Below are 27,204 nucleotides of genomic sequence, written 5' to 3'. Positions count from 1 at the left end.
ACATTAAATATAAATAAAAGAAAGATAGTAACTTTGGTATTTATAACACTCTTTATTAATGTTATATTATACCATATGAATTATGCAATAAAAACAATAATGAAATCAGGTATCAACCTTTAACATTACATGTTACTGTATCATAGCAATACGACTCAGGGTCAGCAAGGCACAAACTGGTAGGATCTCCTTGAAAACTTCCCTGAAACAACAGGGCCTTAGGAAAAATTTGCACTCATCAGGCTTAAATAATTAAAACTGAAATTAAAGTTTATCTCAATTTTGCATTGAAGGAAACCTTAATTAGTTTGATGTACCGTAGGGCAAACAACTCTAGGAATATTGTACATGATGTTAAATAGAGAAATAAATACTCAACAAATTTTGAGTACTATATAAAAGTTCAATATTGCTTTCCAAATACTTTACTGAGGAAACGAATTCATACCAATCTATACATAACAATACATTGCATTGGATTGCAAAACAACAGCTGGTCTGCAAAAGCATTGAGAATGAAAAATCTAGCCTGTATTCAATCAATACTGTATCAAATACCAATGCGACAAAAACTAAACATGGAGTCATGAATGAAATCTATAATCAACAGATTAATTAACAAGTTATAAATAGTTGTGTATAATACAGTAAGCTCAGAATACATTCAATGTTGAATCAATACAAAATGTGTGATTTATTTTAATTTTATGTTGTTTTATTAAATTGAGATTTACCAGTTATGTGAAGTGTATCTAAAGGCCTACTACAATATTCAACCTTGATATTATTTTTATTATTGTATAAGTTATAACATTTTCATAATTCTAAAATTAACACTTATTACAAACTTTAGGAAAAAAAATGTTAACCTAAACTATTTAAGAACAATAATTACTGCAATTAATTTTATTTTATGCAATTTTCAAAATAAATCTAATGAAAGCAATGTACAACATAAATAATTATCTAAAAAATTACTATGTATAGTACAAGAAAAACATCTGTTGATGATGAGCTTTTAAGTTTATAATACAACAACTGCTTGTACAACAATTTTGTTTCAAGTTATTATGTATCTTGCCAAACATTTGAGATACTCTGCTACAAATACAAACAAATTGATTATAATTTGCATTTGACTATACAGTATTCTAACAATTATGTAATTGTAATGTTAAAGATTGCACAAAATGTTAATCCGGACAAAATTACTTTTAATTCAGTTCTCTATTCTGCCTAAAATAGCCTACTATTCCAACATGGTAAAAGCAAGTAAATTAAATTAACAACAAAATAAATACATACAATGCATCGATATCTGAACAAGAAGTATAGCACGTATCATTAATATTATAATCCAAATCCAATTCCAATTCGCATTCAGAACTGCAAGAGCTAGTCGGGCTAGGCAGTACTGGACCACCAGCTACTAGATGTATCTCATCCATTGCAATACTGGCTTCTTTCAACAGGATCTACCATATGAAAAGGGTGTCCCAACTTAAGCCAGCACTTCCTCTCGACAGAGAGATTACTCTCACGACACGGCAGTTAAAGGTCAAATTAGCAAACTGGGCTGCACACGAATTTCAAAATTACTAATTTACGGATATAGAAGTGAGACAACACTCTTGGATGACATAGCACTCGGCAGATACCAATGTCACAATGCTATACCACATGATTTCTAATTTGTTTTATAGCATCATCAGTAACATATGGTGGATCTACCATAAGCAAATATCTTATTGATATTTGCGACAGAATTAAAGGGGATTTTTATGTACATTTTTATATTACAAATATTAGCTCTCATTTTAGATCCGGACACGACAAAAACAGTATGACAGTCTTAAAGTAATTTTAAGTATTTGTAACTCAACACTTGTCAATTAAATAATTATTACTATTATAATAACATTTATACTAATAATCTAATTATATTCTAAATAATATTTAAAATAATAATCTCAATGACTATAATAATTACAAAAATAATAAAATCAAACAGCAACAAATTATAAATTGTTATTCAAATTATCATAATTACACACTGCAGAATGTTATACTAAAACTATTTAAAATATTACTATTTACAGAGCTGGAACATTAGTTACTCAAATATAACTACCCAAAACTTTAAAACATCAGCCTCAAGAGTTATTACCATAATTACATGGATTGCAAAAAAATTGCACATTTTGATATTTACCATATTTCAGAAGAATTTGTAAAATGTAGCCTAGTATTACAGTTATTCCTTTCCATCTTCAAATCTTGCGGAAAATCCATTTAATTATTAGGCCTAAAAGAAGTTTTATGTTATCAAGCCAAAATGAACAAAAATCTGAAAATGCTCAGCTTTTCTTCTAAAAAATATAATATTCCCCAAGAAGACACCTGGAATGTTTATATTTTAGTACTAAATGCACTTAGCAATATTGAAAGTAAATTGTTTACTTTTCAATATCGCATTCTTTATGACTAATAGATATACAAGGGCCTATAATAGTGCCCTCTAAAACTTCATTTTCTCACACTCAATTTGTTTATGTTTTGCCAACATAATTTCATTTTGTTTATAGCTCCTCCACATGGCAAAACCATTTCTCTAAATGAGACGATTTTTTTTCACCCTCTTCTGATGCATTTTCAAAAATAAGGAAGCAGATCACTTAATTCATTTGTCTCGCATTCCTGATGACATAATTAAATAATAAAATAATGAATCCCGACACGATGGCGTGCATTTCGATACTTGGAGTATGTATTATACTTTCTTTTCACTTGTCTCTGTTTCTGTCTGTGTCTTTCGTTGTCTTTTTATGCTGTTATTTATCCATAGACTGTATTCTGTGTGGTATGAGATAGTTTTTTCTGGAACTGATGTGGATCAGTTGCTCTTGATGATTTGAAATTTGGAGGACACTTGGCTTGCACTTTGCAACTGAAAGGAAAGGCGCATTATAGATGCCCAGTAACAGTAACATGAAAAGTAACATGAGGCTACAGAGTGGAGTGCAATAGCTTAGTGGTTAACCTTCTAATCCCAGGGTCCTGGGTTCAATTCCTGTCACAGCAGGACTATTTCTCACGACTAAAAACAACTCCACTGACTAGGCCTCAATAAGAGACTAGATACTGTATATAAAGCATTGTTTCATCCTGTAAGTGGTGAGTGTACTTCCTGTTGGATGTAAAGGAAAGAATAACAATAATAATAATAATAAAAATAAATAAATAAATAATAAAATAGTTATTACGCTAAATGGATTCTAGGCCCATAAGCAAAAACTTTGCCTGTTGAATGTTAAAATGGCCTAAAAAAACAGTGACCCTTGCTCACACAGGTTCATTGTCCAGGCTTGGAGAAATTGTATATTAACAATTAAATTGCATTGACCTTTAGTCTCCCAAATTTCTGCAGTTTATTGCATTTAACTATAATACAACAATGTACATACCTATTTTAGATATTCTGAACATTTTTGTGATGGAAATTAAACTTGTTAAAGCATTTTTGCACAAAATAGGGAGAAAAATTGTCATGAATATAGAATAGCTTGTCACCATGGTGATGTAAACATCTCGCTTTATGGCAAAATATAAACAAAAGAATTTAAATTCTATTTTTGTAATTATAACTCTGCCCTGTGAGTGATCACTTACTGTGAACCTTGCATAGCAGGAAATGAATGAATGCTAAGTACTGCTAGATAATAAATGCACTTATTTTCAAGATACTAATGGTTCCTGTGTCAAGAGATAATTCAATGTTTTGATAACGTCCTTTACTTGATGCTAATTGGAACAAGTTTACTAGAGCTTAATCGAATGACAGTCAGTAAAATAAAATGCTTTTTACTAAAAATAAAATCATTATTCACAATAAATACAGTGTGTTTACTAAACAAATATACATTGTACACTTACTGTAGGAATTTAACCCTATTTTACATATCATGTTCATACCAAAAGCCAACGGTCATGTGGGAATTAAAACAAATTTGTTGATATCGTTGGATTGGTTGGAACACAATTGAGGGTCATTTGTTCGCACTTGAGGCCTGGCTGACCCCCATGACTCACAGGTACCAATCTAGGTTGATGATAACAAGGAAATGATAGCACATTGAGAAGAAACTATAGAGGGCTGATATTGACCAAGATTCCAACATGATAGGACCATTGGTTTGACAATTGTGTTAATACCACAAATAAGTAATCTATAAATTACTGCAAATAAAAAGCAGTGTGCTGTAAAATATGAGGCACTCCAACTGAGAGGACAGTTGTGACTTCATGGAGAGGGCGCCATCATTCAAGATCCTGGGTTCCATTCCTACAAAAAACAACTGTACTACCTAAAGCCACATACTCATAATTTTACAGAGTAATTTTGTTTGAAAATTTCAATGGTTCATCAAGTAGATGCTCCACTCTTGAGTATCTTCTCATTGGCAATAATTCATTGAATCAAAAAAGGGAAAATTAACATCTCGATGAGATTTGATTGACAGATATACCGACTAATCAGCGAGCGTCATTTAGTCATGTGATCAAAAACTTTTTCTTGGACATTTTAATTTCCTTAGACAGCTGGTTGTTAACGCGACACATACGTGAGCCTAGATGTCTATCTTGGTTATAGATACCCGGATTTAAATGCGAGCAGTGTGCATCAGTGACTTGGCATTTGCCGACGATGAGGTTGACTGAATGCGACTTTTCCCTCTTCCTTTGGGAGCAAAATACTGTGCAGAGGCTTTTACAACAATTTCCCCGCCTGTTCCAATGAAATAGATTAACACTATGAATATATGATTCATTTGCATACCGCCTACCCTGAATTCTCTTTCTTAAAGGATGTTGATAGAAAAGAAAATATTCGACAACTCGGTAAGTCTAGCCGCCATTGTCTAAGGTTTTCGTAACTTTGTGGGTGGGGCTTCGCGTCCTTATCGACATGTCAATTGTTTTATTTCTTTAAAAAAAAATGGCCATTATAATACTGTTATGTGCTAAAACATCTCAGGACACCTTAAACTGACCCAAAATTGCCCAGCTTTACTCAACATCTTCCCTTTCCCTGACTCACTTTAGGCAAATATTGGTGCCACCACTGAGCTGTACATAAAGTTGGTCACAATAATTGTCAAACCTCCCTTTGAATACAATTAAGAAGTGTTATGAATATCTTACCCTGTCATTTTCTTGAGTCTGAAGCTAGCCTGTGTTCTTTTATTCCGTGTTAATCCGGTGCCAGCATTGTCAATTTCCAAATGAGTGAGAGGAACCTATGAGGATTATTTAAAAAAAAAAAGTTAAAATAATTTAAATTTAACAATATTTGAAAGTTATAATATTTAGAGTTATGAATATTTTATTACAAATAAATTATACAGCATACTGTATCTATCAATTGAAATATAATGTAGTGTTCCCTCAAAGCCGTTTTAGCCATCAATATTACAGGTAAAAATATTCGGCCAACCAGTAAAAATTTAGAGTTTGTAAAATAAAAAAAAACTACTGATTAGTAGGCTGGCCTTCTTTTAATAAATTAACATCATTCCAGTCTATGCCTAGGCTAAGAATATATGTGTTGTTGTTACCTCAAGTCATTAAATTTCTCTCAAAAGGGATAACACCTCACACAATGCTGAATTTTTATGGACAAATTTACCAGTAGAAAATTTTCAACTGGGAGAACACTGATAGTAATAGTGCCTTATTCCAACTGGGCACTGGTAAAACATTTTGCATTCATTTATTCCTCATTCATTTATACACTTTTATTCCCATCCAGCTAATCTGAGTTTAAATCTCACACTCCACAGGCAACAAAGACCTGAAGCAGAAAGCATCAGAAAGAGCCAGATAGAGGACTTCACGAACAGATGCCATGTCGCTGGAAGAAAGTGAATAAATGATAGTGATAATGTATTCTCCATCCATGTAATCTTCTATTCATATTCTCCGTACATTATTTATTTTCCATTTATTTATTCTGCATACATTTACTCTGAATATGTTAATTTTTGTATTCATTTATTGCTCCATTCGTTTATTCTTCATTCATTTATTCGCCATTACTTTATGCTCCATTCATTTATTCTGCATTCATTATAGTGTACTCCCTAAACCAGGGTATGGAAGAAGGCAGGATCAGAAATATATCAGAAATAACTAAATCATTTATTCTCCGCACATTTTTTATTCATTTATTTTATTCATTTATTCTCTACCAAGGTATAGAAAAAGGTAGAGTCCCTTTGATATCTGAATCAATTGCACTGCATACTTACAGAGACCAAAAAAAACAAACCATAATACATTGTACAGGATGTAATTTAAGGAAAATTACTGGAACTCACTAGTTGCTATAAATATGGAAAAAAATCAGAAATACATATCGAGAACTACACATTCTAAAGGAATTTCAACATATTCCAAATTCCTAGAGCCCATTTTCTGAATCCCAAATAATAGAGCAGACAGAACTAAATAATTTATTCTAGAAAATCTATAAAACATGACAACTGAAGTCTTGTTAACTACATTTTCACTCACCTGTATGACGAGAGCACTAACAATAATATAGCTCAAATTTTTCAGATATGCCTACAGTATAATCAAATCAGCATACCATAAGTAATAACAATTTAATAGGGATATGGAAACAGTTGGTCTGATCGGGAGATAATGTTATTGACACATAGTGACGACACTGAATGATTTGTATTCTCCTGATACTTTGAATGCTAAACTACATTTCGACTGAATGTTGTTGCTACCAGATTATCCATTCAGGGTTTAACCTTTCCGTGGTAATTATCCTTTAAAGGCAAAGGCATCGTGAGTCAAAATGATCCATATGTTGAAGGATGGAGGCATCCATTTAAAAATAAATAATCTAGAAATCAACAGTATATACTCCAGTACATTACAGTATTGCAAACTACATATAATTCCAAAGTATGTAAAAACAGACAAATTGTTTTTCCGAAGGACGACCAAATTAAGAGTTGAAACTATTGAATCCCAACACGATGACAGGTCTACACTTGGAATTTGCCATACTATCAAACTTCATTATGCTGCAAAACATAAACAAATCAGCTGCAAAAATAAAACTATCCGATCCGGAAATAAGTAGAATGTTTACAATAACTCCAGACAAGTCAGACTTTATCCAATGTTAGGCAAACAAAAAATAGCAGACAAGGTATCATAAATGCTACCATCAAACATGGCAACACTCATGTGAAGTGTGTTTGAAAAAGGGTAAGCACACACCATTTGACGCCTCTCCGGACGCCTAGGAACCTTGCGGACACGTCCAGGCATATAGCTTTTGTGTGAATAAAACCTGTGTAGACATTGTTTTTACAACAACTGATTGAGCACCGTATATAGTTATTTTCCACTTAAAGTGTTTCCCTTTCACAGGTAATGCACTGGAAAGAAGATGATTTACAATAGCTAAACCTAGCAGGCTGTATATATACACAGACACCAGTCAAGCCCACTGATGCGGTACAGGTACAATGGCCTATGGTACTCGCCAACCAATTATAACGCAACCCTTACACCCCTCCTGTATTATAAAGGTCATTATAAGCATGTAATACTCAAACATATCAAATATACAGTTTACATGATGGCTTTGAAAAGTTTGTTGCAAACCATTGCTATTACATACTGTTTGTTGAGATAATTAACTTGAACAATAAAATTCAATTGGGTACTTTGTACTGTATTAAACTTCAATTAAATATTATAAAGAAGAAAATATTCATTACATAACATTTGTGTTTTTTTTTATGTTTTCTGTGTACTTTTGTGATTTTTCTCAAAAAATAAAGGTTTACTAAATAACTACTTTCTTCATACAAAACCATCTGTCAATCAAACATCATCTTTTGACACTTGCTCACCATGAATGGTACTTAAGCTAATTAAGTACTTGCTAAAACAGACCCCCTAGCTGAGCATTATAACAATCCCTCACAGATCACCAAATATTGATCACTAATGTACAATTGAATAGAATCGGTATCAGTGACAACCTTGGTGAACGTGCCACACTTCACCGTTATAGACAACCTGTGATATCTCTCTACAGACTCCAAGTCTACTTATATATTCATGTAAACACGACTGCTATTTTTATAGCAAACATTTACATTTTGGTAATTGTTAAATCGTGTTCAAATGGGAATTTTTTTATGATAAATCTGAATCTTAAAAGTCAGAGTTCAAAGGTTACATATTTGAGAGCTAATTTGGGGGCCATTGCTACCTATACAGTATATGCCATACTTTTAAATTAATATTATACCAAAACTCACAACACCCCCAACTTAAAACCCATTATTTATGTACTACCTATCAATACAGTAGTTCATACTGAAAGATAGTTATTTATATAATAATTAGCAGTTTGTTATGTAACTCTATTGTGAGTTTGCCATGACATCGACAGACTACCTTGTACACCAGATGCTCTGACTAAATAGAGAAGTAATGAATAAAATGCCTTGAGCAAAATTCTCCATCTATTATTACAATGGCTTCAAGGCTGAATCCAGAATGTTTCTGCCACAAAAGGAGAAATGGTGGTGTACTGGGAAGCAAAAAGCACAATTTCGGGATCTCCTGTCGTATGGTCAAGAGTTTGGGATGCCCTTCACCATTTTAGTCATTATAATACCTTATCTGAAATATTTCAAGCTAGTTTAGAGTTCTCTTGGCTACTAGCCTTACCAGGGATATTGTAAATTGTACCTTAGTTCCTTGGGTATTATTTCACCTTTCCACCCTTTAGTTTATGCCAAATTTTATGTACAATTACCAGACTTTCATCGAGAAAAAGCAAAGGGTAGGATTTTAATGAGTGGCTTTGCCAATTTTTACGAATACTCTCATAGAAAAAAGTGTCAAGTATTGATTTTGAATTAGCCATGTAGTGCTGAAAAATTGCCTATTGGAAAGGGAATCTCATAGATACAAGCTCAAATCAAATAGAACTCCACTTTAAAAAATAAATAATAATAAATGAAATACACACAAGTAAGAAATTTAAGCATGACTGATAAAACAACAACATAATATAGGATTGGATTGAATTTCTTAGGTGTGTAATACACACCAAGGATAACTCACAAAAGTCCAGAGACTTACTTCCAGTGAGGTCCTTCTGGTGGTGAATTGGGTAGTAGTACACCGGGAGACAATCCCCTACTATTTTCCAAAAAGTGTATTGCCTGCTTTAAAACGCACATGCGCAATTTTGCACTTAAGCGTCTCATCCGTAAGACCATGTGCTTTTGAAACTTCCATTTTAACCCTCCAGGTGAAATCCAAGGAGAGCAGCAATGGGAATTGAACCAAGGACCACGAGATCTCCGCGGTTCAGCACACACACAGTGGCTACTACCAGTTTAGCCAACTGAGCTACAGTAGCTGCTCTCTCTAAAATGTTCATAATAAAATATGATGCTCAACGAAGCCATAATTGGAGATATATTTGAGTATGCAAACTTACCATCCTGTTGTGTAATTCCGAAAAATTCAATTGAAACATTGAAATAATTGTGAAAGTAGAAAAATTACCACCTTTCAAATGAAACACAGATCAAAACAATCCCGTTTTCAATGACACAGACTTTTTATATAAAAATTGAATGCTAGCCAATTTTAGGATCTACGTAAAGAACATAAGGACGATATTTATGGATCTGTTAATTGGCATGGTGAATACTTTCACATTCTAATTTTCATTTGAAAGCTATAAACATATAGTATACTCAGGTGTACATCTAATAATCAGGATATCTTTAAAAAAAAGTGTAATTACTTACTTTGTATAATTCAATACACAATCTTTAATTTTGAAAATTATACCATGAAAAAATTGTCGTCGTCAATTAACAAACATTTAAATAATACAATTCCTACACTCTTTGCATTACCCTATATCTGCCAGCAGATGAGATTTTCAGAGTAAAACATTTGTAAATCATTGACAACTCATTTTAATCTGTGACTTATTGTATGTTAATATAATCTATGTGAATCGTTATAAATTAAAAAAACCAAAGTTTCACATTCCTTTTAAAGGTTTTTCCCTTTTGGGTGGCTGTTTATCTTCAAATATGCAAATTACAAACAAAAAATCATAGTGTCAAACTTGACAAGATTTAATTAAGACATTGATAACAATGCTAAAAAAACTTATATTGAGGTTTACTTAAACTTTAGGCCGTGAGTTGGGTGACTTGGACTACTTCATCACCTGATGGCCTGGCCTCCAGTAGGTTCCCTCGCTTGCCCTGGCATACTTTCAAAATTTGCTCACACTGTGTTGTGCTGTTTAACATAACAGACAAGTTAGGGATCTACTTCAAAAAATAGGTACCAGCAAAACAAAATACATGCGTAATCTAATTAATAACCAGGATGCTGATTAGGGATTGCATCCCAGGTAAACCAAAGGTAAATTTGATGGAAGAAAGTGAGGAGTATCCATTTGATTAAAACCCTCTGCACTTGCGCAGATACATCGTTCAGTTGTTTATATTTCTTACATAAATTCAAATTATGATTTTTTTTTTTATTTTACATCTTTGACTAAGTCCTACTGCTAAATGTGATTTAAGGTTTGATGGTGATTTTTAGTGGACATTAATATAGCATACTGTATTAAATCCGGGTTAAAATGGGTACAGAAAATAGTTTCCAGGTTTTCATCGAATTTATATTAAGTTAAAATCTGAAAGATAAAAAATGAATATTCATTTGATTTAAAAACTTTGATTACTTCTATTCTCTGCACTTGTGCAATATTTCGTTCAGTTGTTTTTAACTTAAATTTAAATTATGACTTTTCATGTTTATGTCCCATTTTATATATTTTACTTACGCTTAGGCCTACTATTAATGTGATTTAACTTTTGATGTTAATATATATATTTTTTTTATTTTATGTGATCCACTGGTGAAATTAGTGCTGTGTCATTGGAACTTTGTCATCCTTTTAACAGGAAAACAGTAATCCCATTAAAGACAAAAATAAATATTTTAAATTTCAGTTTTCATTTAAAGTATATTATCCGGGTTAAAAGTGGGTACCAAAAATATTTTCCAGGTTTTCATCGAACTTATATTAAGCTCCTTACACAAGTTTATGACTCAACATCTGGTGAGTTGCCACAACAAAAACAAAAAGTGGAGATTCTGAGCTTTAAGATTTCCTGAGAATATATGTCCAATATCCTGAATGATGATGTCCTATTGTTTTGCGTCATTAATACATATTTTACTTTCTATATGTTTTTGATAAAGAAACATTACCTATGTTGTGCTTTCTACTTTTACAAATCATTAGTTTTCAATTAGTTAACAAAGTTTGGTTAATATATTTTTCTAACCATTTAATCTAGTCCATTCCTATTTCTTTTTTTTCATCATCGTTTATGTAAATTCTATATTTCAGTGAAATGTAAATAGGCAATTGATTTTTTTAAAATTAGTATTTTCAAGAATTTATCTATGTTGTATATTTATGTTAAAACTGGATTGTACTTAAATTGTCTGATGCTGACAATTTAGAAAATTTTATCAATTTTTGATGCAATGCCTTATCACTGATAAAATAATTGACTACTAATTACTTCGATCATAGCAATCAATAACAATGATAAAAGTTTAGTAAACGTACTACGTGACAAAATACATATAACATCTAAATACTAATGGGTGAATCATGGACCAAATATCCCTTTGTTCAAACCACACATTTATTTTAAGTATGCCACTCAAATACTGGGGTTATCAAAGCAGAGACTATCAATCAATCAATCAATCAATCTGATATAGGAAATAATGGAAATGATACCAATTCAAGCAAATGTAAGGATCTTTCTGGAGTGTCAATCAATCTTAACAACTGACCAATCAGAACACTGATAATAATATGTGCTTGTCTCACAAACACACATATATTTACATACATTTATAGCATCTTTTTGTGGGACTTTAGCGATGCTATAGTACTTCATACATAAATATTGTAAATGTTGCAAAATATTGAAATACAAGTAAATCTGAATAATTGATGGCTCACCATAATTGAGAAAGTAATAGATCTAATCTTTCAGAATCAAGTGCATAATCTGACCTGTCTATAAATAGTGTCCAGTAAGTTGTTCTTATTTTAGGTACGAGTCAAAATGCATTACTGTGAAATACAACAGATGAGTCTGAAACCTACCAGCAAAAAAGATATCTGGCCAAAATATATAATATCTATAAAGGATTTTTATCTTACAATATTAATGTATTATTTATGTACTTATATTTATAATACACACACAAACATTTTAATGGAATTTTGTATTGTAATAAGGCAATGCTTTTTTTATTCCTTGTTTCGCGTACTTATTTTTTTAAAGATCATCGGAGGAGGGCTGAATAAAAATAAAAATCAAATTTTGTTTTCTTATGTAGCAAATAGATTTGCCAAAAACATCCAGACGGAGGAATTTTATTGGTGAATGTAAAATAGGATGATTAAATGCTTCAAATTTATATAATTAGGAAGAAATATACATATTTTGCCTTTGGAGATTTCAAGGTAGCGGAGGGCATAATAAAATAAAGAAAAACTTTTATTTTTTTCTGAAATTTCCACTTTTTTGTGGCGGCGGGTGTGCTAGTTGGCCAAAAATAAAATTTTATTTTTATTCGAAATCATCAATATTTGCGGGTTCACTGAACAAGGTATAAAAAAAGTCTCCCTAATAAAGAATGGCGAAATGAAAAATGTATAAACTTGCAATTAATTGGGTTACGTAGAAAAATGCAATTAATTGGGTTACGTAGAGCAACTGAATGGCGACGATAGTGTCTTGGAATCAAAACCCTCATGTGAAAACAATGTTTTATTTTATTATTAATATTCTAAACTACGGGTGGCACGCAGGGGGCCAGGAATCCCCGGGGTGAGCTGGGCCCCCTAAATTTGTACTCCTGGGCGGAAAGAGGAAAACGTTGCTCATAATACCTTATCCAAAAAGTAGACACAAGCGAAATTCTTTGATCTAAAGCTTTATGCCGGGCACTCACTGCATGTATAGTCGTCAGCCGACGCATTCTTTAGAGAACACAATGCCACCACGCGCACGCCACTGATCATTATTTTTTTAATGACGATCCATTCAGCAGATGGCGTAGCTAAGTCTAACGCTCAAAGGGAGCAATGTCGGCCAACTATCGTACAACCATCATGGAACGCAGTGAGTGCCCAACTTAAAGAGACCAAATCGCAGCCATCGCTGGGATACGCACATGAGTCTTCTCATTAGGACACGATCATCTTCAAGTTATTGCATAATATAATATACAAGAATAATAGATAAATAACTTAGTTATGAAGAAACATCTCCACAAGTGTAAACATGAAAATTATGATAATTGAAATGTCAAGGACAATACATTTTTCTCAAAAATGTAATTATCATTTTTAGTTTATATCACTTTGGGAATGCATTGCCATACAAAAGTTGTTATCACTATGATCTCATAAATACTACAAAGTTTTATATTGCAGTTTAGTAGTACCAGTAAGAGTAGAAAGCACAGTAATACTTAAAACCTTAATTATTTATAGAAATCTTAATTGTTTTAATACCTACTGTAAAATAAAGTGTTAGGTCATAAAAAGCTTCACACCAACAATGAAAATGTCAATAGAAGTTTTAAAAAACATGGATAAAAGAAAATACATAGATTTATATAAAATAATTCTTAAGCATATTTATACAGTACAGTATATAAATCCTCGGAAATTCATTTTTGAATGAACAAATATGTACAAATGCACCACAAAGTAGGTATTGCCTATATGTTTACACGAACAATTAATATTATTGAATTTCAAAACTAATTTATTTAAAACATATAAAGTAAACCAATTCAAAGTTTATTTTTAGTTCTTCAAAGCTGGTAAAGTATCTTCAAACTGGGATAATGTAAATAGACATGTTCGGCTATCAAACAATACACACTCAATGAGTATGGTAGTGGCACAATGGGATAACCTTTTGAGGTATGTTACTTGGCTTTAAACTTGACAATCATTGTGTTTGGGTAGGATACTCTAAACACTCTAAGCTTTAATCAGAAAAATAGTGAGGAATTGTCACCCAGAGTACGGATCAACTCGCGTTGTCATGTCTGTAGCATATACCGTGCTGTCTTGAGTGATTATGTATCAACACAGCGATAATTTTTTCTTGGTGATCCTTCACTCATGCGCCTACAAAGAGTGCATGAATACCTGAATAACACAAGAGTGAGCCATGCATTGCACTTTACTAACTTTTAGCAGGATTTCATTAATTAATTTTGCTTCCTAGCTCAAATTTAGTAAAACACGTCGCTATAAAGATGACACGTACCACATATCACATAGTAGGTAGTGTTTTCAACGACAATCGCTATACTTACCCGACATATATCCATATAGATATTCATCGTAAACCGGAGAACCTAGGCACGCCTTATGGAAACAACAGGACGGTCAAAGATAAGAAGAGCGTGAAAACATACTGAAGCAAAATGGGAATAAGTGATCACTATCGCGTCTTGCGGCTAACATGACTCACCTTAGTGTAAAACTGGCTGTTTCCTGTTTCGATGCGAAAGGAGCTACGTAAGGAGTCATTCTCGCTATCTGACAGTTTCCGAACACGTTTACCCCTAGAAAGGAAATCGTGAAATTAGAACGCTAGGATGTAACTAATCATAAATGCTACGTCTAATCAGCAGATATATATAATTCATTATTTTCACTTTATAATAAAATGAACAGGTCCCACCCTAACGAGATTTGGAAACTTCAAAGATATGAATTAACTTAACATACTTTTATTATGATTATAAAGCCGGTTTCAATTACATAGAAAGCTTTTATTTTGCTTCTCTTTCAAAGATGATTGGTGAACACTTGCCAACTACTGTCCTTCCAATTTTCTTATTAATTTTTTGTATGTTTGCCAAAAGCTGATGAGTCACATTGTGAAATATTTGATTGAAACAGAAATGATTAATAATAATAATAATGTTATTAATAATGTTAGCTAAAACAACAACAAAAAACCATTATAATATTGTATAATATTACCATACTATATTTTAAAACATTTATTTGAAATAGAAATAACATAAACTATAATAACAACATTATAAACAATTAATTACTTATAATAAATATATTATTATCATTATTATTATTAATAATATTATTATTATTCATAACATTATTTTTTAAAGCCCATAATATTATTTCAAATTAGTAAGAGCATAGGGGAAGATAAAAACACAAGGGAAGAGTAAGGGCATAGGGAAAGAGTAAGGGCATAGGGGGAAACTAAGGGCATTTGGGAAGAGTAAGGGCACAGGGAAAGAGTAAGGGTACAGGGAAAGAGTTAAGGGTACAGGGAAAGAGTAAGGGTACAGGGAAAGAGTAAGGGCACAGGGGAAGAGTAAGTGCACAGGGGAAGCGTGGCCATTTGAGAATAGCAAAGGCATAGAGAAAGAGTAAGGGCATTGGGAAAGAATAAGGGCACAGGGGAAGAGTAAGGGAAAAGTAAGGGCATAGGGAAAGAGTAACAGTGTAGGGAAAGTGTAAGGCACAGGGTAAGATTAAGGGCATTGGGAAAAAATAAGGGCATAGGGAAAGAGTGGGGCATACAGTAGGGAAAAGGGTATAGGGAAATAGGGCATAGGGGAAGAGTAAGGATAGGAGAGAGTAATTGTAAGGCTTTTTACAGTATTAAAAAAAAAAAAAACAATAACATGTGCATAATGCACTGTGAAGCTAAGCCGGATGACAAGCATTATTGCTACACCTAGCACATAAGAGAGAGGTCAGGTGTGCAGTTCCTTCGCATTTGACCTCATAGAATCAAGGCTTACTGGAACGAAATTGTGAATCATGGCTTGAAATACCAACTTGTTCATATTGTTGTCCTTTTATTAACCAGATGAATGGTTAGGTCTAATGTAAGCGGAAATTTAATGCCTATTCATTCATTTTATCAGCAATGAATAAAATTGCTGCTACAATCACTACACGAGTTGCTGGTTCTTTCCTGAAGAGGTAAAACAAACAAAATCACATACAAATCACACCTAAGATAAGAAAGTCGATAACTACAACAAGGTTGTTTATCGATGCCTGCCATTGATTAGTAAATAAGGGAACCAGTGGCGTGGAAGGAAGCAGAAGCAGCAGCAGTAGCAACGTTCCGCATGAACGAGCACTTAAGTCTGAAGCACTTTTCAACGACTCTTGTCATTGTAATAATTACAACCGATAGCAGACACAACCACCGATAAACCACATCATGTGCTCAATTAAATAGATTGGATAGCCAATAGTGATCTTGTGACAGTACTATTTCTGCGTTATAATATAAGCCAAGCTGAGGTTCATGAAACTCGCAACAACTGATATTTAACAGTCCACATCAAACAACATCCTAGCCACCATGTTTTTCGTCCTTTTGATTCTTAGTTCTTTTGGTTCTTGGTTGGATCAGTTTCAATATGCTAACGTTTGCAAGCTTCTCCAGAATCGAGAGCACAAACTAAAACCCTTCACATTGATCATCCCCGAAGAATATCATTTTCATATTTAATTATCTGTATGGTATACTTGTATTATTAATAATGTAAACACTAAAACTTTGCACTTCAAATTAAAGTTTATTAGATTAACAGAGACAGCTTTATGAACATATATTATAAAATATAATTAAATTTCCTATTCAGGGTACATTTAAATTACAGTATATGCTTAGTACAGTATGTACATTTATGATCGGTTGTAGTATTCAGCTATACGTACAGTACCATAAAAGATCAACAACTTGAATACGTAATAATGATTTACAAAGGTATAGGGAAAGGTAGAAGAATTCAACAACTTTCTTCTTCTCTAAGTGTCAGTTCAGGTCCAATCAGCAACCGTACGAGCACTTTCATCTGTCATGACAAGGGCCAGATGGACCAGTATGGGGGGGGGGGGGATTATGTGGTAGTGCCATAGACAAATTATAAATACAGATTTTCGTTTAACATATTTGGTATGCCTTGACCTTCAACATGATGCACCATGAAACTATAGGAAGTATTATTTCAAATAAAGTAGCTGTAATAAAAAAATTTAATCCAGGACATTGAAATTGAAAGGCTGCAAGCAAATTAACTAATAACAGCTGTATATTTAAAATGAAGTTGTACTCAGTTTCATATTGAAATTGCCATCTAGCAGACAATGAACGGCAAACTATGTGTTTCATTTCTGTAATTAATTCAAATCATGTTATCTACTTCCTCATAAATTCAAACATTACATTTTTTCATTCGCATCTAGCAGGTACCTAACTCATCATTTACTTGATTCTTCATTCATTTATTATTTCACTTGCAACTTACATAGGCTGACTAAACTTAAATTATAATGGGTACAGCAAGTGACAGGGACATGAAAGGTATACTTTGAAAATGGCCCTGTGGAAAAGAGTTCAAACTTCAAACCAATAATTATCTATTCTACATGTAAATCCATCATCAATCACATGAAAATAACAATTGAACAAATTGTATACAGTATATAAAAAGTAAATAACAACAGCAAAGTTTCCATACAGTAAAAGTTTTAGTTGTGAAAATTAAACCATGAAATTTTAGGAATTGAACCTAGGACCATTGATAAATAGGTGGGTGTCTCCAATGCAAGACACACAATGTTCATACACAATAACTGTTGTCTTCTCATTGCATAAACGTAATACTGCTAACCAAAAAAATGTAACTCTCACTAAACATGAACATAATCGTGTACTGCAGTTGCTTTGCCAAGTACTTTCAGATATTAAGATTAAAGAACATGTACACACTGCAACTTGCATGATGTTCATCACCTAATAATCTAGCAGGCAGTCTGACAAATTAGTGATTTAATGTTACTGTACAGTACCGTACAGTAGCAAAAAACGCAATTTTCGGGCACCTGCAAAAAAAATTCTCAGGGTTGCATATCTCTAAATCATCCTACAGAGAGAGTTTTCAAAACAAAAGCCTTGCAACTACAAATTCATCACTTGGAATAATTATGCACCATTTTCTAGCACCTTTGTAGCAGGCGGATATTGGAAATTTTCCCCAATCTATCTGATGGACAGATAATCTTAACTGAATTTTGATGGTGGTGACAGACTTTTTCTTTGTTAAAGCTCATTTATCACTATATTTTATAAGAACTTGAATTTGAAAGGTCAAAACATGTTCAGTCCTGCCAATGCAGCCAATTAAGCGCATGCTTCTATTATAGGTCATAGAGAGTAGATTCCTTAAAACACATTGAACAACAGATATTCCGCTCTTTATTGGTCATCAAGTTTTTAAAAAAAAGAACCAAAGAAACTCCTTACCCGTGCCGGAAACAAAGACTGAGTGTACGTCTTCTCGTCATGGCTAGTCTGCTTTAAGTAATTCCTTCTAAATTGAAGTAAGTCCTTCCTTTCCCTACCGAAATGAACTTGATGCTGCAGGCTGAGCTTCTAGCTCTGGCTCTGCGAGGGCTTTCTGCTGACTCACGGGAAATCGCCACTTTCCTCCCGTGGCGTAACTTCTGCGATACTTAAATCTTAATATAGCAAAATGCACACAGTTGCTACTACCCTCAACCAATGAGACACTACAGGAAACAGGTCCATACTACAGTATGTAGCGTGCAACATTAACTTATACAAGTTATATATTATATGTTACCAATATGAATATTACGACACTTCCTCGTTTCATAAGCCTTTTATGGAAATTTTAGTGAGTTTCCATATAGAAATTCATTTATCAATTTTGGCTAAAGCTGAGACTACAAGAGAGAAATCAAAAGTAAAATTTGATTTTTGTTCCTGCTAAACTTCAGAAAAGAGGTCAATTGATAACAGCATGCAAAATTATTGCTTGACCAGGCATAAAACATATTTAATATTTCAATATGATTTGACCATCAAAATAAACAAATTTCACATTAAAAAATTATATTGATGAGACTCACCAATATATGAAATTTTAAACATACCAAAGAATGAAGCGTTACTTTTCCATTGCATTATTTTAGGGATTTCACATTGTTGCAATTATCTGTGTTTATATTTCACAATAAGTGGTAATATTTGTCAGGGAGACATGTAAAACAGTGGTGGCTCTAGGATATATTTTCTGGGGGAGGGCTAAGCTGTCTGACAGTGAGTTCGTAGGCCCGAGCTGGGAGAAGGGTTTGAGAGGGGAGTTTCCCCTCCCAAATGAATTTTTGTTAAGGAAATTTCTTCAGCCTTGCCGAAGTTTACAGCTCTGGGCCTACTTAGTGTAAATGAGTATAATTTCTAGTTGTGATTTGAATCATCTATGATATCAGCTCTCACTGGCTAACGACAGTGGCCTGGTAACTTAGGGGCCCTAGGATATTAATCAAAATTTTTTTCCAGGACCATGGGCCACAAATCAGCTGCATGCAGCCTCTCAATGAGCAGAACTTGTAAAAAAGATCATCAAAATACACCATTTAAACAAAAGGTCCACTGATAATCTCAGATAAGATAGTATAATACATACTCCAAGTATTGATACTTGGAGTATGTATTATACTATCTTATACACCCTTTAAACGTCAAGAATGCTAGAATGGACAAGGTATCGCTCCGTACCACATGGTACCCCAGTTGCTCCGCAATCCTCAGGGTAGTAGGGCCTTAACACCAGCCTCTTAATTATGCCACTATGAAATTTCTATCTCACTGCTTTTTCAACAAAAGCCTGAGAAGCATTGACACTGAAAATAAAAAAAGGCCTGTAGGAAAAGAAAGGCAATATGATATGGGTTTGATCACTTTCAATACTAACCTATAGACCTGATATTTATGATTGTATTTTGTGGATAATACCAATTCCAAAACTCAATACTGATGACAGCATTTGCTATGTCCATATCTACTGTATTATATTTATTTCTAATTCAAAAGAATTATTCAGAAAGAATAACTGGCAAATTCACCCTCCACAATCCCGGCTCACTATGCTGACTAATGAAAAATATAAACAAATTTCTTATGAACTAAATAGCGGCCATTCAATTAACTATAATAAATAGTTATAGTGTATTACAGTACAAAAATCCCATGGGTTCAAAAAAAGTATAAATCAGTAAGAAATTCTGAACAAACACAAACACTGCCAAAAAATATATTCAAACTCAGGCTCAATCATCACTGATGATTTGCTGTACTCACCTGTGAGCTTTGGTGAAAGAATCCTCCCTCTTAGCTGCCATAGTGATGTGCAGGTAGTCAACCCTTGATGGGAGCTAAACAGGTTCCCATGCTCTAGGCAGGTAGGCAGCTCTCTCAAATGACATGAAATTACCAGGCCTAGCAATTCGGCTCCTTATCAACCTTCATACTATAATTTCTATCCATCCTCGTAACTCATCTACAAAGAAAACAGAATGAGTAAAATTATCTGGTTAAAAACCATCACATATGTACACAGTATCCAACTGTAAAATGGTCAAAAGATCTGATAAACAACAATGGAATCGTATAGCGACACACAGGCAATACCGTTCAAGGCAAATTGTATCAAGTGAAGACACAGCAGGGTTTGCATCTACTGTATCCCAAAATTACAGTAGCTCTTGACTACAACTGAACCTGGTGGGCCTTAGGTGTCCGTGAATGTCCTTAGAAGTTTTACTCCATCTTGTGAAGTGATCCTCATGAATTATTCATTAACGAACACAGGATGTTATCTCTGGATCAAAATAAGTTTCAAGTAACAAGAGCAATACCTTTAATAGTACCTGCAAACTACAGTTGCCTCTTTAGCTTTTATATTATCTATAGTGGTTTGTAGGTTTTGAATTATTCTCGCTTGGAGTAAGCTCAAATGAACCATGTCTAACTCAAGTTGCTTTCATGGGGAGTCCAACAAATGAATGTGAATAATGGTTTACACGTCCTATAACTTGTAACTAATTCCATGAAATGCTGAATATGACATCAAAATTGGCATTCATGATCTGAATGTGAAACTCAGATATTATTCTCTACTGCTGCTACAGCATCAGTGTATTAGAATTATTAACTGCAGTTTAACATCTACTGTAGTTCATGTGCCACAATTATATTGTATTCTATCTAAATCAGTCTATCTAATTCGAATAAAAAAAAAATGTGCATAATTATTGTAGTTTATACAAGGCGATTTTTAATGGAATACAGCAATTATTCTTTTCTATTGAAATAGAGAATACAGTAGGAACTATCACAATCATACACAATTAATTGCTGCGAAGCAGCCAATTCATATTCTTGACAGCAATTTGACCTCTGAAAGGTCATTGTCAAAAAACAAGGGCCTAAGACGACAGAAAAGCGAAGTTTCCTTCTTTCGTTCTGCCGGGTAAAATCAATTACTTTAGGCGACGTTTGTAGACTAACCAACACGTACCAACGTCCGCATGTCGCGCTAGCCTTATCCTACTCTAGGCCTAGACTAGCTAGTATGGTATAGGCCTAGCCTTGAAGGGACGAATGTCCCAATGAAAAACGTCGCTCCTTGATATCTAACAATGTCTATTTAACATCACAATAATTCATTATTAGACCTATAGTTGTTTCTTGAATTGTACTCCACAAATCTCAGCCGATACCTCGCACAACTCGAGTAACATCTCATATCTATTGTCAGGACGTTATGGCTCGCTGGCGCACACTTGCGATGTCTCGCACTTGTGATCAAATAACACGCTGACTCGCACTTTGGCAACACTCTTTGGCAGTCAACTCGCCCCTAGAAAACCCGCCCTTGGAACTTTCTCCGTAAAAAAAAAGGTACACTTCCTAGACCATGCAGACTTCAAAATAAAAATTGTAACCTTTGGTAATCAACTCATTTTCCACATACATAGAAATTTTTGTAACTTTATTAAAAAAACCTAAACCATAATTCACCACTATAGACACTTTTTGACAAAAATGAAAAATTACAACTTTGTTACCCAATGAGAAGTGTTCTAATATAGACAGTGGGTCGTGTCTCATATTATTTGTTATATTTTTATTATTCATTATTTTCACTTGACTCGCATAAATAATTTATATGCAGTTGTACTTCGCAGCACTTCACTTGCAATTTGCAATTTCTAGTTTTACTATACTAGTCCTGATATCCATTCACCCAACAGAGATAATAATTCTGGAACTAGAACAACATTCATCATTAAAAAAAAACAGAATTTATTGTATTTGAAACATTGATTCTTGTAAATCAAACCTTAAAATTGTATACCACCATGCTAGTACTTAGCCACATACCATGGTGATATTTTGAAATTTATGACTACAGTATAGTTACAATATGTACAGTACTATACTCCGTTCCTTGTACTGGGCCTCCCTGTCTATTATTAACAACATGATGCATATATTTTGTTTAGTTTACACCAGTCAAAAGCAATTTTAGTAGTCATCATTTTTATAACAACAATTTGAATGTAATCATACAAATGCTTAACATCAAACTTGTATCTTGCATTACTTACTTAGATTATACTTTAAAACAGGTCTTATGTTACTAGTACTGTAATTCTTTTAAAAATAAAAATAAAACAATAATAAAAATAATGAAATATCAATATTAACAATTATAATATAACAATATTTAACTATATTAATAAATAATATGATAGTATAAAATTATGAATAAGAATACGATCAACTTTATTGCAATTTGCATAAAATATGAAATTAACAATAATTCATATGAAATTAATATAGGATTGCACAGGACAAAGAAAACATAAAGCCCAATACTACTATACATTCACATACACTGGAATTCCCACAAGATCCCAACATCATTCTTGTGAGCCCGCATTTATCCTGTGATTGGCATCAGTTTGTATTTGTTATGTCGGTTAGCAATGCACCGTGGCTGCCACAAGTTCCAAGTGAAAATTTCAAATTTTTCTTTAAAAGGACGAAAGTTTTTTTTAATTTTTTTTTAAATCATTAATTCACTAAATGAGGAGGGAATTTTTGCGATCCTATCACCTAACTTGCACTGGGGTCACATGACCACATCCGAAATGTGATGATTCCTTACAGCACATTAACATATAAAGTATTGTCTATCGCTACCTATCATGCAACTATGATAACTCAAAGGGTCCTGACATCCCACAATGACAATAGTACTGTAATAATAGTATTACAGATAAATAATTGTATGTCTTGCACTTTCTTCTCAACACAGAAAAAAATGCAATGATACCTAATAAGTCTGTTAATATTAATAGGAAGTAAGAGTTGTTTTTTAATCAAATGCAAATAGAATCCTAGCATACTCTATTGACAGTACAAAATTTGAACTCAGAACCTCACGGAGGTGGTCAAAGGGATGAAAACTCTGTAAATTTATGGATTCTAAAGGCTTTTCGGTAATAATTTGTTTTCCCCCAACAAATTATTTTTCTTTCAGGCAAAGGGGAGGGGGAAGAGGAAGGGAAATCTCTTCAATGGAAGGGTCCTACCCAACTCTAGACAGTATTATTTTTAAAAATCACTTACCTGGCATTAAATCTGGATTTCAAATGCTATGTACAGTATTATCCTCTATTAATGAGTAGTATAAAAAGACAGAGAAAAAAATGGTTCACTTTTGAGAAAGTTGCTTAGTAAGGTCATGTGACGATGATGTTACATCACTGATAACTGAAGCCAAATCATTTCTTGCTATGCCTCATTTCACGAAAGGCTTTACAGCTTAGTTTATACCACACTTACAACTATAATGACAGAATACTATCTATGATGTATTACACAATACATATGACCTTTTCAATCATTCTCCAGATAAATCTCTCGAGAAATGACTCTTCAATCCAGCATCAAAGAAGCTCTCAGTTTGCTATGTGAATAATTTAAATACTCACTGCATATGTTTGGTTTTTCTTTTTTTTGCAAATCAAAGTATAATTTGATTTTCATAATCCCACAGTAGTTCTCATTTCCATCTGAAAGCTTTAATTTACTTTCCAGTATAATCTTTGTCTTTTTCTTTTGATCATCATCATTTTTTTTTTCTTTTTATTGATGTTTTAAAAAGTTACAAAAAACAAATTTAATGATTTTAAAAAAAAAGGCTACAATATTTCAGGGGGAAAAACAAATTCAATGTTTTTTAAGCACCATCAATTAAGTGTTAAAATATTGGTAATAAGAAAACACTCAGATCGCAATGAATTGGAAATTATATTATTATTACTCTGACATTTTCATCAAAAGTGAAATGCTCAGACTTCAACACCTACAGTATTCATAACAGCATAATATTATGTACTATCCTGTATACTGTATTTCACACAGATTCTCAGCTGTTTTGAAACCATTCCAAAAATATTTGTGTATCATCACAACCAATAAATCACTTGGATGTGGGTAGATTGTCCTAGCTAATTTGTCACAATATAATCAAAATGTATTCAAGTTTTAAACTGCAACTTGAAAAAGGAGAATGATACAGAGCCTACAGTAATACGATGTTGATGATACTGATAATAGTAGTTACTTACAGAATATAAATCATTGATGATTTTAATCAATATTTTATCATTATCATCTAGATAAATAATGTAAAAATAATAAAATGATGACAATAACAATGTATGATGATCATAAATTTAATGTTGATGATTATGATAATGATGATGATGTTGATGATTATGACAATAATTATAAAAATGATAATGACAAGAGTGACATGCCATAACAGCTCAAGAATCTGCCATTCCTGTACTATAAACATTTCAGAAAGCTTTATGACGATAAATCAACCATTCAACTTTAAAGTTGCAGATTACAGTATACAGTATTATAGCATCATCACTCCAACAGTCTACTAATAAATAAAAGCATCCAACAATCAAATATGAAAATCTTGTTAATTTAGTTTAAAATTTAGTTACCACATACATTAACAACGAACAGTTTATCAGGATATTATGGAGACACTGAAAGAGAGCTTAATTTTTATCAATACGAAAACTTATCATGACACCTCAGAATAAAATGCACAACATTAAGCCTGAGATTTAAGCTAGAGTATTACAGATTTGAGTCACAAACCTTGAAGTTTATAAAATGTTTGATTTGTTATTAGAAAGACAGCAAGTCATCTTCATCTATTTTGTCTCGTTTATTACTGTACCATTGAAATCCGATACTTATACTCTAAAATTATTTTATTTGTTTCAATCATTGTCGAACTTGCCAAAGCGCCCATCCCCATCTTTCCCACTGACCGCAAATTGTTGAACTTAAAATTATTTTTTAATGCGTTGAGCAGGACATATTCTAAATCATAAAACAGCTTTAAATGGCCCAAAATTACCCAGTTTTTCTAGGGCTTAGCCTTCTGGACCCTACTCAGTGATTTGCCCTTGAACAACCCTTACCAGGAAGCCTTGTGGCTCCAGTGAGTGGCCTCCAACTAGTGGCATAACGGTAGGGCCGAGGGCCCTGGCTTTCTGAGATTATGATTTTCTTTTTATCTCCATTTTTATAGGGGCCCCCTTTAATATGTCACTGGATATGATATGTCCTCCACAGTTGATGTCAGAGACACCTTATCCTGTTATGTATCAACAAAGTGCTTTTGGATCAAGGTGCTAGATTGAGGACCCTATGGATAGGGGATCCTTCAATGCCCCTAGGAGTCGTGGGCCATGTGGATTGCCGCCCAAGAGCATTATGCCACTACCTCCACAGAAAACTGTCAAACCTCCTGTTTTAAAAGATGTTCTCCCATTAGTATCATAATAAACCTTACTACTTTATTAGGAAGAGTAAAGAGATGGGTAGAGAAAAAATATTTTATAAAAACATTCATTGGATATTGGGTACTGTTAAGTCTACTGTGAGTATGGTTAATGTTTTTTATGGTTGTGTAAAAGCGTTGGAACTATAACCACAGAGAACAATTATTAATTAATAATTGTGAGTCTTAGGCCAAACTATTCTTCTTTACTAATGAATAATAAATATACCTGTGCTGTATATAGATCTAGAGGACAATGTAATGCCTGGCCTTGGCCTATCCAGGGAGTTACTATATATACCTCCCAGGCCTAGCATAGGCAAGTTTTATTAATAATTTATTAATAGGTTAGATATTATAGGCCTAGCCTAGGTACTGTATAAAAAACTAATATTTTCGTAAAGTAAAGCATTCGCCTATTCACATTTATTCTGTGAGTACTTAATGCATATTTGAACCATAAAATTATGAACAACCATTGGATTATTTGGTTTATAAACCAAAATTCAAAATTTCTAATGATCTAGAGTGAGCTAGGCCTAGCCTATATTTCATTTCATAATGAACTCCTGGCTAGGCTCCATCTCACCATCTTCATTCATGATAAGCGCACCCGCGAGATTGCAGACAACGGGTGCACGTTGCCATCTGCATCCGATCCGAAACACATGTGAAAAATCAATCACTAACAAACGACAAATTAAAACCTGCTAATAGCAAATCTGAGTCATTCCTTCCCACAACAAAACTAACTATCATCCTCCACAGTTCATATAAAAACAGTCCATTACTACCGTGATATATTAGGTCATTCAAAAACTAATAAATAATAAACTCTTACTTTTTTGGGTTTCGCTCCAGATGCGTTGTCTGTTCACTGAGTTGAGCCATGAATCCTTGTTTGGTCATGTGACATGACAGATGACCTTGAATGAAGTACGTATCGATTTGTTTTGGGTACTTTGTTCATGGTTTAATCAGGGAGGTGTATGCTTACATCTCCCTGGTTTAATTATGTACAGCACTGTACTGTACACATTTTTATATATTATATAGGAGCCGAAGACATATTATAACACTGAGGATGAAATTGCTTAAAATTAAGGACAAAATATGGATAATAAGGACACATTCAATCTGGGGTAAAATGTCAAATGAGATTTCTATTATTTTTTTTATATAAAAAAAAAGCCAACAAATTATACCTGTACCTTATTTGCAGGTGGTGTGACATGTAATACCTAGTAAAGT

General features: G+C 33.2%; 1 protein-coding gene across 5 annotated transcripts; it reads right to left on the bottom strand.

Annotated features, from left to right (window-relative positions):
• Positions 1-90: 90 nt before the first annotated feature.
• LOC117111709 lies at positions 91-26,875 on the bottom strand. Of its 5 annotated transcripts, none has more exons than XM_033254703.1 (5): positions 26,795-26,875; positions 20,367-20,565; positions 14,673-14,766; positions 5,203-5,297; positions 91-2,947 (listed from the first exon to the last, which is right to left on the bottom strand). In XM_033254703.1, the coding sequence occupies exons 2-5, from the start codon at positions 20,405-20,407 to the stop codon at positions 2,836-2,838; spliced, it is 342 nt and encodes a 113-aa protein (XP_033110594.1). In that variant the 5' UTR covers positions 20,408-20,565; positions 26,795-26,875; the 3' UTR covers positions 91-2,835. The 5 variants fall into 5 exon arrangements, with proteins under 5 accessions (XP_033110594.1, XP_033110589.1, XP_033110590.1 ...); XM_033254698.1 differs by lacking the exon at positions 91-2,947 and adding an exon at positions 3,161-4,786; XM_033254699.1 differs by lacking the exons at positions 91-2,947; positions 26,795-26,875 and adding exons at positions 3,161-4,786; positions 23,706-23,747.
• Positions 26,876-27,204: the final 329 nt, after the last annotated feature.

Source organism: Anneissia japonica, unplaced genomic scaffold (assembly GCF_011630105.1).
Source record: "Anneissia japonica isolate Jap-2015-1 unplaced genomic scaffold, ASM1163010v1 scaffold287923_len1623670_cov205, whole genome shotgun sequence".
Lineage (NCBI taxonomy): Eukaryota > Metazoa > Echinodermata > Crinoidea > Comatulida > Comatulidae > Anneissia > Anneissia japonica.
Note: the sequence above shows the minus strand (reverse complement) of the source record. Positions and strands in the feature narration are given on the sequence as shown.

Bases quoted from the DNA above. Each gene is read 5' to 3' on its own strand.
- LOC117111709 (XM_033254698.1), bottom strand. From the start codon at position 20,407: ATGGCAGCTAAGAGGGAGGATTCTTTCACCAAAGCTCACAG. The intron at 14,767-20,366 runs GTGAGTACAGCA...TTTCCTTTCTAG, and splicing joins TCTTTCACCAAAGCTCACAG to GGGTAAACGTGTTCGGAAAC. The intron at 5,298-14,672 runs GTGAGTCATGTT...TAATCCTCATAG, and splicing joins ACAGCCAGTTTTACACTAAG to GTTCCTCTCACTCATTTGGA.